We start from the raw sequence: 14064 nt of genomic DNA on the forward strand, positions 1-14064 counted from the left end.
TTTTTCCTAGGTAACCTAGAAAATGCTATTGTTTCAATTTCACTTTCTTCAAACAGATAATCAGAGTTGGAAGGGACCTTGTAAGTCATCTAGTCCAACCCCGCCCAAGTGGGAGACCCTATACCATTTCTGACAGAGGGCAGTCCAATTTCTTCTTGAAAGACTCAAGTGATGGCACTCCCACAACTTCTGAGGGCAAGCTGTTCTATTGGTTGATTGTTCTCACTGTCAGAAAGTTTCTCCTTATTTCCAGGTTAAATCTCTCCCTGTTCAGTTTCCATCCATTATTCCTTGTCTGGCCTTCAGGTGCTTTAGAAAATAGCTTGATCCCAATCATGCCTTCTATTCAACATTTTGGTGCTTGGTGTCCACAAGAAAACCTTGGAAGATGAAGACTATACCGGTTGGGATGAGGCCGACACTGACAAGGTTTTCTTGGTTGGTTTGGGGTTTTGGGGGGGAGGGGGGGTAAAATGAATTATTTGCTTTTAGATTGCCCACAACTACAGGTCAATTTAAAGTAGGGGAGGGCAAAGATGCAAGCAAATCTTGCTAATTCCCAAAATATTTGTTCCCTTTTGTAAAATCATTTACTATATGACCATAGAGGCCAGAGTCCAAAAGGTGCTTTTTCCAAAAGGCAGCTGGAGTTCCTTGGTTTTTTTTTCTTTGAAAATGTTTTGCTTTTCATTTAAACCTGTTCAAAAGGTGCTTTCTTTCAAAAGGCAACTGGTTCTGAGTGAATGGTAGAGAACTGAAGAAGCTTCTTAGATGAGAAGTGAAACATCTTCAAGCAAAAAGAAAGAAAGAAAGCCCAGTTGCTTTTGAAATAAAGCACCTTTGGGACAGTCATGACCTGGATGACCAAGAATCTCCATAGACATTCTCTTCTAAGAAGCTTCTTCTAACTGAGAAAAGGATTACACCACACTCTAAACACTGTTATAGTCACAAAACATGCTATGCCCACACAAATAATCTGTATTATAGCTTAAAATGAAATCTCAGAATTGATTTCCCCATGCAGCACCTATTGATTGCTCCCCCTCACCCAGGGATGGGATTCAATTTTTTATACAACCGGTTCTGTGGCCATGGCTTAATTGGTGGGCATGGCTTGCTGATCATGTGACTGGGTGAGGGTGGCCAACTCGATGTCACTCACATCAAGGGGTGCTTCTCCTTGCCTGGCCTCTCATGACAGTGGGAATGCTGCAACGGTTGTAAGTGTGAAAAATGGTCATAAGTCACTTTTTTCAGTGCCATTGTTACTTTGAATGGTCACCAGTTTTAGACCAAAACTCAAAAAGGGTATATAAACTCACGTTTAAATGTCAATCTTTCTAGCTAGCCAAAAAGCCTTGCTGAATGCCACTCATCTTGGTTCCTTGTCATTGAAAGCTTCTTTCTGGAAGCTCTGCTTCATTATTCAGTTATTTCTTCAAAGTGCTAACTCCAACAGAGGAGTATTTCCTGCCAACAGCAGTGTAAAAAGCTTAAAACAATCCTTCCCCTTTAAGAAAGTACCAGCAAAGAAAAAAAACTCCTTTGGAGACAGTAAGTCTAGGCATACTACCAAGAATGCAAGAAGGGTGGGAAAAAAACAAAAGATTTCTTCCAATAACCGGTTCTCCGAACTGCTTCGAAAGTTAACAACCGGTTCTAGCGAATAGGTAAGAACCTGTAGAATCCCACCCCTGCCCTCACCTCATTCCACATTCACCAGAGAGCAGTGATGGCATTTACCGGTTCGGCCCAGTTCTGCCAAGCCAGTAGCGCTGATGAGCAGCAGAGGCCGAACCAGTTCTCTCGGCCACTCTGCTGTGGGGCCCACCCGCCTGCCCGGGCTCCCATACTTACCTTTATCTCCTGCTTTTGAAACGCAGCTGCTTTGTGCGGCACAGCTGAAGAAACAGGGAGAGTGCAGGCTTGCAGGAGGTGAGTTGGAACGCCTCTGCGCCTGCGCAAACACGCCTGTGCAAAGTGTGCATTTGGCGCACGCATGCAAAGCATGCCCAAGCCACGCCCACCGAACTGGTAGTAAAAATCTTTGAAATCCCACCACTGCCAGAGGGGTGTCGAACGGGCAGCCTGTGGGCCAGATGTGTCACATATAGGCCATGCCCACCCCAGCTCCGTAAATGGGAAAAACACAAAAACGTCACGTGACACCGCAAATTTGTCACCCATGATAATCATATAGAGGGGAGTGGACTGAAATGAAAGGATAGGGATCTCTCCGTCTCACAACCCTTACAACAATTGGACTGCTTCTGAAGACCTGTGTAGTGCTCTTCTGGAAGAACCCTACATCCTACAAGAACATCCTAGTTATTCTGTGTATGTAACATTGGGGCGTGGCATAAGGCAGGATAAAGAGTTCCCAGGACAAACATAGGTATAATTGACATAGGTTGTGAACAGTGATGGGATCCGACTGGTATAACTACCGGTTCTGTCGCTCTGCGTTGCGCATGCATGCATGAGCTGCGCGAGTGCAATTTACGACCTGCTGAGCTGTCTGGACAGCTGAGCAGCACTGGGTGCAAGTGCGCAGCGGTTGGAAAAGCCCTTTTTTCTTGCTTTTTCAACCGCAGCTGTGTTGAAAAAGCAGGAAATAAAGGTCAGGTAAGAGCCCAGGCGGGCGGGTGGGCCAAAACAGCAGCAAACATAGAACCGGTTCTATGTATGCTCTCTGTCTGCTGCTCTTCAGAGCTACTGGTTCTACAGGGGTGGACAGAACCAGTAGAATCCCACCCCTGGTTGTGAATGGAGAGCTTGAAATCCTGAAGACACTTGCAAATGATGATTTTTGTGCTGGTTTAAAAGCAGCTTCTAATTTCTGTCCCTACATGACGACAACAGAATGGTTGAAAACATTGCAAGCTTCCACAAGGCTTTGCAATGTTTTCCTCTTTTAAAAGGAACTGTTACCCACCTCCCATTCCTAACAAGACCTTTAAGGGGAATACATGGCTTGATAATTTCAACTCTTCTTTAGTCCTGATGAAATAAAATGGGTGAGGTTGACAGATTGGTCAGTTTCCTCCTTTTCTTTGACAAAGGACCAGTAATTACAAAGGGCTAGGTTGCTCTTCTTGTTCTTTCCCTTTTTATAAATCTCTTTTTCTCTTTTTCCAATCCTTTATCTGAGGCAGCTCAGGTTCAAGAAGTGGTCGCCATTCCACCTTGTTTGACTTTAAGAAGTAATGACAATTGCTGATAATTTTCAACTCTATCTAAGAGATCACCAAGTGAAAAAGATCACGATGCACAAATGCCCTCAATTATTGACATTCACTCAAGTGGTGACACTTACTAGATACTCTATATCCCAGTTCAAAAATAAGGCCTGTTATTTCTCAGAACGATGACAGAGAAGACCTTTTCTGACTCTAACCATATTGTTGGAGCATCTTCTCACTACAGAGCAAATTTGTCACAAATAGCCATTTAAAGAGGTTGTTAGTATCTAATGGAAAGCAATTATGAGATGGCAACCAGGGCTGACACTTCCCTTTCACTCAAAGGGAATTGAATTCACAGTAAGAGATTATTAAAAGCTAAGTGTGATCAACCCCACTTTCTTTTTTCATGCCCAGATTGCTAAACCTTTACAATCATGCTAGTATTTCTAAAAGCAATTGTTTTCTCTGTTAGCAGTTGGGTTAGCTGCCTTTTAACAGTACACAAGCTATTGTTTCCATCATGTTATGGAGTTGTTGGTTTTTTTGATACATCTACAGACATGAGTTTAGACAAAGAGTGGCAGAAAATCCTGGGATATGATTTGATGCACTCATTAATAAGAATACTTGTAGTATTTTTACATAACTTTGTTCAAAATCCTTGTGAAGTTGGTGATATATACATAATGAATATAAGTAAATTTATCTTTAAAAATAACAATGCAAAATCTATCGTTTGACAATACAGCTTTTGAACATACATGCTTCGGAATTCTCTAGAATTCTTTATTGGGCAAAGACCAGAAGCCCTGTTTTGTTTTAGAGAGGTAATAAGCATTCCAGGTATTAATTTTTATGTTTGAATCCTTGGAGAACCAGTAACAAAGAAAATACATTTTTTCTTGCAGAGTCTAATGAAGAGTCGTTTGAGGGGGTGGGGGGGTTGATTCAAAAAAGAAAGAAAAAAAGTACAAGAAATATTCTCCAATCCATAGCCAGGACCAGGTACAATCAGTATTTAACAATGTTTTATAGGAGAACACACTTGAACATTGGCTTCTAATGGCTGAAAAGTTACCATGGTTTAGTTTTTCAAGATATTTCCTTAGCAAATCAATGCCATCAGTGACAAGTAGAGTCAACCATCTCATCATTCCCCTGAATTAAATATTTCATCTCTTCAAACTTTTAAGGAAAAAAAAAACTATTTAATTCAAATTAGACAGGCTGACTTCCTGCATATATTTGACAGAGCAGTGGTGGCTCAGTGGTTAGAATGCAGTATTGCAAGCTGACTCTGTCCACTGCCAGGAATTCAATCCTGACCAGCTCAAGGTTGGCTTTCCTTCCAAGGTCAGTAAAATGAGGACCCAGATGCTGGGGGAAATATGCTGACTCTGTAAACTGCTTAGAGAGGGCAGTAAAGCACTATGAAGCAATATAAATGCAATATTATTGCTATTGCTGGACTACAGTTTCCACAACCCCATAAGACTGGGCACATAGCTAGATTTGAAAATCCTTGAAGGCACCCTGGGGTGGCTATTCTTATCAATAATTACCACCAGAGAACAGACTCCTAATTTCTGACAGATCTGGTGATTCAACAGCAACACAGCCTGAGCATCTGGCTTCTGAGAACTCTGCATATAGATCTTCTTCTCCATGATTAAATCCACAGAAGAATGAGCAGGATTAAGCCAAAAACAATAATTTCAACAGATTGAATCAAAAAAAGAAACCCCAAAGCTGTAGTATATTCAAAGATTGATGGCATTTGCTCACCAAGTCCTAGGAAGCAATTGAGCAATTCCAATTTGAATGCAACTTCTGATCAGTCTTCATTGGCCACTATTCAGGAGACTGATTTGATATTATCTACCACTACTACTATTAGATTACCACTATCTGTCATATTATATGTAAAAATTCTTGATGAATTCCCTGCAAAGACCAAACCCAAACAGATGTCTTAGCTTCTGAATTAGTCTATAAACCTGTAGGATTTAAAGAAAGCCATAAAGAATATCCAGGAAAGAAAATCAGAAGGAATATAACATATTTTAATTGTCCTCTCTATTGCAGCCAGGGATTCTGAAAGTCACTCTTTGTAAATTAAGCTATATGTCTAACAAAAAGCAGAAACAGGATTACTTTAAAACATAAATTACTATATCTCTTTAACTTTCTTTAGCAAAGTGTCAACTTCGAACTGAACCCGGCCACAGCCATCTTTCTGTTCCTCAGTTGCCACACAGAGGGGGAAGCGGGGAAAGAGGTTGGAATTCATTACTAGACACAACGAAGAGTTTTCTCATGAGAACAAAGATCATCTCTACTGGCAACATATAAGGTTGGGGAAGAAGTGCCTGAAGAGCCCGCCAATTAACCCAATTGGCCAATGTGACCTGTGACACTTGAGGAAACTAGGTTATTTCCTAGTTTAATAATACTGAAACAGCGGAAAAGATGTAGATTTGGTTTTCCTTTGAATCTGTGCTGATATAGTGTACTCATTAAAGAGGACGTTTGAGAAGGAGCCAAAGTCTCAGAGTTCCGATTTGTTTGAGTTTGTTAGTCGGAGTGAGACACAAAGATTATGATTTGTACCTTTCCTTACATTCAAAAAGTGAGGCATATTACTAACTGTCCTTGTTTCCTCCCTACAGATCTGTGTAATGGAGTGTGAAGGGAAACTGTTTTCCAGTGCTACCTGGGGACTTTGCAATAAAGCCATCAGTGGAAAAAGTTCTTTGTCCCTAGACCATAGTAGCCTGGAAGAAATGAAATGGCCATTGGAGATGTGGGATGGCAGCCTGAAAGGAGCCAGAAGTAACCTGAAACATCATGGTGACCTGACCAGAATGGTGGATCTCAGCGATGGGGAAGATAAGCAAGTGTCCAACTTGTTCATCCGTCAGCCAAAGGCAGAAGATGACACTAGTGATGGAAGCCAAACTCCACTTGGGGATTTGCATGATCAGCTCAAGATTCCCAAGAGGGTGGGTGATTTCCTGAGGGGCCCATTCAACTATGGGCAGATGGAAGAACCTGAGGTGCAAGAGCTCCAAAAACGATTTGGAGGCTTCATTGGTGTTCGAAAATCAGCCCGGAAGTGGCACAACCAGAAAAGGTTCAGTGAATTCCTGAAGCAGTATCTGGGGATGTCCCCACGTTCTGTTGAGTACGATGGCTTGGCTGATGACCTGAAGGAACAGAATGAGATTTAAACAAATGGACTTTTCCTGGATTGATGTCGTTGTTGTCGTTGTTGTTTCCTTCTCAGATTATAAACATGTTGTGAATTGATTTCAGAGCTGCCATGGCCAAAGAAGCCAACCCCATTCGTACTGTTCTGCTTTGTCAGTGATCAGCCAACCAATATTAGCATCGGAAGGGAAGTCTATTTTCTTTGAAATAAAATTCGGAATCGCTTTGTGTAACAATATTTCACAATTTTTACATTTGTATGAATAAAATTTAAAAAAATCTACATTTAGTATGGTTAACATGCTGGAGAGCAGGTAATGATAACTCTTTCCTTCTGTTCTATGACCTTTCTATGTTTAGGGAAAAAATCATTTTCATCGGGGAAGTGGGCTTTCCAAAAAAAAAAAAAAAAGGAGCCCTCATTCTCACCAGCAATTTCCATGAATCCAATTCAGAATCCTACCAACCTGTTCCTTAGAAAGAAGACCAAGTTTTGCTTCTTTGCATTTGTCCTTGGGGTGTTTTTCACCACTTAAGAGAAATGGTTATGAAACCAGATTCTAACTCCTGGTTTAAGACTTCAGAGGTTTTTTTAGAACTGAGATTAACCTATAATAAAAAAAACAACAATCCCTCATATGCTTCCCAGTGGGGTTGACATCTTTGATATGGCAGTGCGATGGTATTTGTGGATTTTTATTATCAGTTTCCCATTTTCTTTCTCTCTCCATGGCATGTATTTTGTCAAGCCTGCTGTCTCCATGCTGTCATTTTTCAAAGATGTGTTTTATTAATTGCCAGAACCAGGAGCAAGTGAATTCCTCTTCACTGCTGCCTGCTAACAATTTTCAGATAAGACGCATGATCGATAAAGAAATGATGTAGCTGGCTTGGGTACTTTTCCTCTGTTAATTATTGAATGTTAAATATCTAAAAAGGGAAACAAATTCTGTCCTTTTGATTTCAGGCATAAAGATTTCTCCATTAAACTTGTACATAGCAAAAAGAAAAAGAAAAGATTAATAAATTAGTTTTCTATTTCTACTGTAGCACTGTGATCGACACACTTTCAGTGGCTAAAGCTTTCTCATCACCACTTAAAGCTCCACTTGCACAACTTATAAATATACACATCTAATGCTAAAATCCAGGCCATATTTAAACTGCAAAAAAATCTGGAGGACCACTAGATGGTAGCAAAGAAAAAGGGAACTATTTGGAAGCCATCTAGGTTATTGTAGCCCATAACTTAAAAAAAAAAACTTAACTTGATGCTCACCAGATGCATTGAACTTCCAATATCCTACCTAGCAGAATGATGCTAATTAGGAATTCAATGAGATGTAGCCTTGCATGTTTGAGGTCAACAGTTTGTGGAAAGTTGCCAGAAACCCCTTTCACAGGTAGCACCCTTTTGAGGTCCAGCTCCCCATCATTTCTGAACAAAATCAATTTTCAAGCCAACAAATTAAGCCTTACATCTGAGGGGCTGTCATTCATGCTTGGTAATTTATTCTTCTTTTTCCTGGTTCATTGCCACCCTTGGGATCCTACCAATGATAAAGGTTTGATTTCACCAGGAGCAGCTCTACTTCTGTATCATTATATGTGCAGGTAGAATGAATTTTTGTTAGTTCTTTAAAGTAGTCCAGACAAGAAGCACAACAATGAATGTCTCTACTTTTTTTTTTTTTTGCAAGGTTGTGTTAACAGAATCCTGCAAGCTTGAATGTGCCACTCCCATCCCTTCCTTTTCCTCTCCAAAAACTAGGGAGAGTCTCTTCTGAGACACATTCTCCACCCTACCCCTCCTAACATCACCCTACCCCTCAAAATCCATTTATGGTTGTCTAGGCTGCAGCTCTTTTTCCTGGCTCCCAGGGTCATTCCTACATACCATTACATTTCCTGTTCAATTTTGTCTTCAGTTATGATGTTTATTTACAAAGTAAATTGTCTGAGGTAAGCCCATTTGCTAATGCAAATACGTATCATTGTGTAAGTGTTTTTTTAAAGACAGGTTCATATTAAGATACTTCAATCCTCTGCTCTTTTCTGAGCTTTTACTTTAATATTCCGTTATTATCTCTTTCTTTTGTTTATAGGTATATCTCCATCCCAACTTTTTCATTGCCAAATTCATCCCTCCTCCCACTCTCCCAACATATGCAGCTGCATTTGACAATACATATTAATGTGGAACTTAATATCTTCTGAGTCAAACCCAACATTCTAACTCTATCTTCACAACTTGCCTACCATGGCTAATAAGGGAGCTAGGACATTGTAGAAATACTAAGAATGGATCAGTTAACCTAGACAATTAATTCCCAAGGATTAGATATTGTAGAAGGAAGTATTAGTCCATGGTGACAAAAAAAAAACTTCAGGAGTTTGGCAGCACCTTTTCCAGCTAACAAAATCTTATGTCTTTTAATAAAATCTGTTAGTTTAAAAAGACGCTACAAAATTTCTCCCATGGATTAAAGTTAACTCAAAGCAAGTTAAGTTACCATCATTCGTTGATTGTCTTATGGCACTTAAGTCAAGTGAGAACTTTGTGCATCCCAAATGATGATTTTTGACTCTGTTAAAATAATTATGTACTAAAATACAGAGATTTGACTGATTTTGTGCTGACTAGCATGCTATGGGAATAGGACACCTGCACATAATTGGTTGCAATACAGTTATTACAATCAATTGAAAATTATGTTACTTCTCTGGAGTTCACTACAGACTATTATAGTTAATAAGATTGTCATATGAAGTAGGCATGGCTAGGAGTGTATTTTCAAAGATGGAAGGAGTTTGGTTTATTTTAAATTATATGCATTGAAATTTATTACCCAAATAGATACTTTGTAACCCACTGTTGCTAAATTAAAGCTGCAGTATTTTTTTATTATTGGGAATGTTCACTAGGGATGTTGGGAGCTTTAATTCAATAATATTTGGTATCTGGGTAGCTACAGCTCTCCCTACTTAGATTTACAATTATACAAAACAAACATTAAGGGAATTTAGTCAAGGAATCAGGTAATTCTACTTCTCAAACAGTTTGACTAGGTTTATACAACCTGCTAGATTAGATTAAAATGGAGTTGGTTAAATTGAGCTAGTCATCCATTATCTTCACAAATTGTGTGAATCATATCAAGTTATAATATAGCTTAATTTTTTTGGATGTAGCACATTATATGAATGCACCTGTTTGGCTTCTGCTCTGCAGGTAAGTCTTTCCAAAAGCAATAATACATTCTTGTGGCTCTCCTTGTTTCTAGCCAGCTGAAGAATTTGGGCTCATGTTTTAAATTCACTGAATAAGGAACAAACCTCATGGAACACAGTGGGGCCTACTTCCAAGTATGAATGGGCTAAATTGTACCAGGCAGTTTTTTCCACCGTCTGCTATGTCATGTTAAGGTAGCCTTAAGTAAAACTGAACCTCTGTAGGCACCATCCAGGCAGTTTTCTTGTGCTCTTCTGGGTTGCTTATACAGAAAACTGCAAACAAAACAAAGCCTGTTTCTTTTTAGCTCCCATTTTCCCAACTAAGTCATGTAACATATCCGGGAGTCATTAAGTACTGCTTTCAGATAGCTAAGCCTTCCAAACCCTGTAGATATACTCGTCTTCTCCCATTTGACATTCTAACACAGTACATTGTTCTTAAAATGACAATATAGGACTTCAATAACTCAGAATGCTTGTCTATGAATTGGGTGGGAATTTCAAAAGTCATCAACCATATCTCTAGAGGACACCAACTGGAAAGGATGATACCAGAGAGACTATTTGGTCTCATTGTGTTAAGATCTAATTTGCACAACAAAAGAATCTCTCTATAACAGTATAATAAGGTTATTTTAAAAATCCAGAAACTAGCAGGCAGATAGCAAAAATAGTGATATAGTGTGATGATTGCAAACATGAACCAAATATCCCCCCCCTCTCTCTCTCACACACACACACACACAAAACACACACACAGAGAGAGTATATCCCATCAAGTTACCTTGGCCAGATAATCTTTCCACGATCATACACTATATTCTGTGTTGCAATACATTGCAAACATCCTTTTTTTCAACTCTTGGGTTTTGGAGAAAGGATTATATCTATCCCAAAGGAAATGGTCTATTACAAATGTCAAAAAAAGGACAAACTAAGATTAAAAATTCAATTATAAAGAGTTGGCAAATGTTGTCCTCTTCACAGACATTTATTAGAAGTTATCTCCTGCAGGCAGACATGGTGGGATAATAGCAAGATGAGTTAATCATAACATTTTCTTTTAGTCAATTCTTAAAATGGTGGCTTATTGGAATCTGGTGGCAGTCATATCATCTACCCAGAGATGTAGAAGATAGTCCACTCCAGAGATGGTATTCAGCAGTTTCTGTCCAGTTTTGGAGAACCAGTAGCAGAAATTTTGGGTAGTTCAGAGAACCAGCAAATACCACCTCTGACTAGAGATTTTACAGTATCCTTCCCCTGCCACGCCCACCAAGCAATGACCACAGAACCAGTAGTAAAAAAAAAAAATGAATCCCACTACTGGTCCACTCCAAGGAAAGGAAGTTTGATGCTGGATAGAGCCATGTTCCTTTTAGCATGGAATCAACAGACCCAACGGTCTAGAACTTAGGCCAGAAGAAAAAATGAGTAGCTGATATACAAGCTATCAGGTTTTCATTTATTTGTCCACTTATGAGAGAGATTAATATTATGTTCTACCTTATGTTAATGACATTTTGGTTTCATCCACAGTAGAATGCTTTATCAGGGTTTTTATCTTCCTCAGAAGGTGTACAATCCCATCCTTCAGGGAAGGGGGATTCTATTGCTTTCCTCCTCATACTTGTTTTTGTTTGTTTTCACACGGGATACATTGCATTTCTTTGGGTATGGCACTGAATGAAAGAGGGAAAGGGCTTTGATACACAATTTGTGGAGCCTTCTATAGTCCAGTTCAGGATCAGATGGAGATAGGAGGAGCAGGTATCAAGAAGTCAGATGGTGTCTTCAACCATGTAATGAAAACCTCATCCCTTTTTAAAATGTGTTGCAGAGTTTCAAAGGTGTGGTTACAGACTTTCTCTTGACTTTTTTGACCCTCTGCAAATAGCCCTATTCCTGCTCTTAGTAGGAGCTGTTTATTCAATTAAGGGACATTGGGAGGGGGGAGGAAGAGGCAGTGGACAAGTCCCATAGCCTTATAGGTTCAGATGAATTATTTTTCTCCTCCCTCTCCAATAAGAACACTATCTATGTTCTGGTTATGCGTGTAATATCTAGTTTATTTCAGGCTCTCTATATAAATACCTCCCAAATGGCCCTTGGTGATATCTCTCCCTAGAGCAGAAGGAAGGTCTTGTTTAGACAATGGACTTGGCTACTGGAATATAGAACAAAGTTATCAAAATCTCTTCATCTGAATAAACATATAGACAGATTAAATTATTGCCAGAACAACTTGCAAATGGAGTTTTATTAGTAATGTAAACAATTATCTACCACGATACCTGTATTGGTAATTTAGAGCAAACTTTTCACCCTCCTGTAATAACACTATTTGCCAATACTTTGCTTTCACAGACTAGTCACAGAATTGTCTCTAATGGCCACACCCATTCTTCTTGAAGCAGTCTGACTGAATTTAGATACACATTTTTCATTATAAAATATAATTAAAATTCAACTTGGGTCAGAGGACCTAACTGTAGAAACTTCTGTCTCACACAGATTTTGCGCAGAAGGTGGTTCAAAGAACAATTAATCTTCATTGCAGAAGCACAAAAATTCAACCCAAGTTAAAAAAAAAAAAAGATTCCCCCAAGGATGGGAATCCTTCTGTTCCTCAAGGTAGGGAGAATTTGCCTCTAATTAGCAGCATCGGTCTGGACTGAGCTATGAGGTGAAAGGACTGATGGTGAGACCCAAAAAGGAGGTGGCTGGATTGTGGGAAGCGCCAGTTATCTCCACAGCCCACATAACAAAATGACAATTTTGGCCTGCCAAAGGCACAAATGCAGTCAGCACCATCCAAGGATCCTTTTATTTTTTTTAAAAAAAAATTTTTTTATTGTTTTTTAACATACAAAACACAACAACAAAACATAAAAGTATCAGCTCCCCCATATTTTTGTACACACAGTAAGTCGGTTGGTCCATCGGTTTTGTGCATTCACCTCATAGTCACAATTACAATTAGCTTATATAATACTCTTATCAATATAAATTTATAAATCATAGTATCGCTATTAAAAAAAAAAAAAAATTGACTAAACTTTTATTTGGTCATGCCTTTGTGAGATGACTATATTTTAAATATTTTATTCTAAAACAAATCTTATAATCATACCAATTCTATCCCAAATAGGAAAAAGAAGAAAACAGAAAAACTATTATATAGATATAGTATCAAAAACCAATAAGAGGAAAGGGAAAATAAAGTCATTATTATTCCTTATTATCTAACTTTTATATTTTAATATTTCATCATTCAACCATTGATAGAAAAGATCCCAAACTAAATAAAATTGTTTATCTTCTTGCTCTCTAATTTCAAAAGTCAATCTACTCATCTCAGCACATTCCAAAATTTTCTTTAGAACTTCTTCTTGCAATGGAATTTTCTCATTTTTCCAATTTTTTGCAAATACAATCCTAACAGCAGTCAATACATTTACAATCAAATATTTCAACTCTTTACTATAAGTATCTGGTAGGATTCCCAATAGAAAAAACTCCGGTTTCAAGTCTATATGCTTCTTCGTCATTTTTTCCAGCCACATGTGGATTTTAGTCCAATATTTTCTAGCATCCTCACAAGTCCACCACATGTGATAGTATGAACCAGGTTTCTGATGACACTTCCAGCATTTTTCGGATTTGTTCTTGAACATTCTTGCTATCCTTGTCGGGGGAAAATGCCACCTGTAAAACATCTTATACAAGTTTTCTTTATAGGCTGTAGACATTGTCATTTTATAATTTTGCGACCATAATTTCTGCCATTTCTCTAAATCAATCCCATATCCAAAATTCCTCCCCCACGCAATCATAGTTTCCTTAACTTGTTCTTCCTCAAGCTTAATTTGCAATAAATAACCATACAATTTTTTAATCACCTTTTCATCAGTACCCATCAAAATCTTATCCAAGTCAGTTTGCTTATCATAAAATCCCTCTGCTTTGGAATCCTCATAGTACTTTGAATATATTTGCAAATATGAAAACCAATTCATCTGTATACCTTGTTCTTCCAGTTTTTGTATCGATTTAAGTTCACCCTTTTCATCTAATAATTCCCCATAGTTAACTGTTTGTTCCTTTTTATAGATTATAGGATAAGAGAACGCTTCTATCGTCGATAACCAAACTGGAATTTTCAAATAACACTGTTTTTTTATCTTCTCCCAATTCAACCACAGAGACTCCCGTATATAATGTCTTCTAAAATACCCCTGTGTTTTGGTTCCCTTGTACCATAAAAAAGCATGCCAGCCCAACAACAAATCATGACCTTCTAATGTCAACAATCTGGTTTTCCTTAATGTTATCCATTCTTTAACCCACGTCAAGTTTGCAGCTTGGTAGTACAACTCCCAATTAGGCAGACCAAACCCTCCTCTAAATCTAGCATCCTGTAAAAGCTTTA

At 38.6% G+C, this 14064-nt stretch overlaps 1 protein-coding gene across 1 annotated transcript in view; it reads left to right on the forward strand.

The window, feature by feature from the left end:
- PNOC (prepronociceptin) overlaps nucleotides 1-7447 on the forward strand; it is a 47437-nt gene extending 39990 nt beyond the window's left edge. The window contains exon 3 of the mRNA XM_026715984.2: nucleotides 5858-7447. Within this exon, the coding sequence (XP_026571769.1) occupies nucleotides 5858-6418 (561 nt within the window). The 3' untranslated portion in view covers nucleotides 6419-7447. The remainder of the gene's footprint in view (nucleotides 1-5857) is intronic.
- The last annotated feature ends 6617 nt before the right edge of the window (nucleotides 7448-14064 follow it).

The sequence above is a fragment of the Pseudonaja textilis genome, chromosome 1 (assembly GCF_049901715.1).
Source record: "Pseudonaja textilis isolate UNSWEBS1 chromosome 1, rPseTex1.2, whole genome shotgun sequence".
Lineage (NCBI taxonomy): Eukaryota > Metazoa > Chordata > Lepidosauria > Squamata > Elapidae > Pseudonaja > Pseudonaja textilis.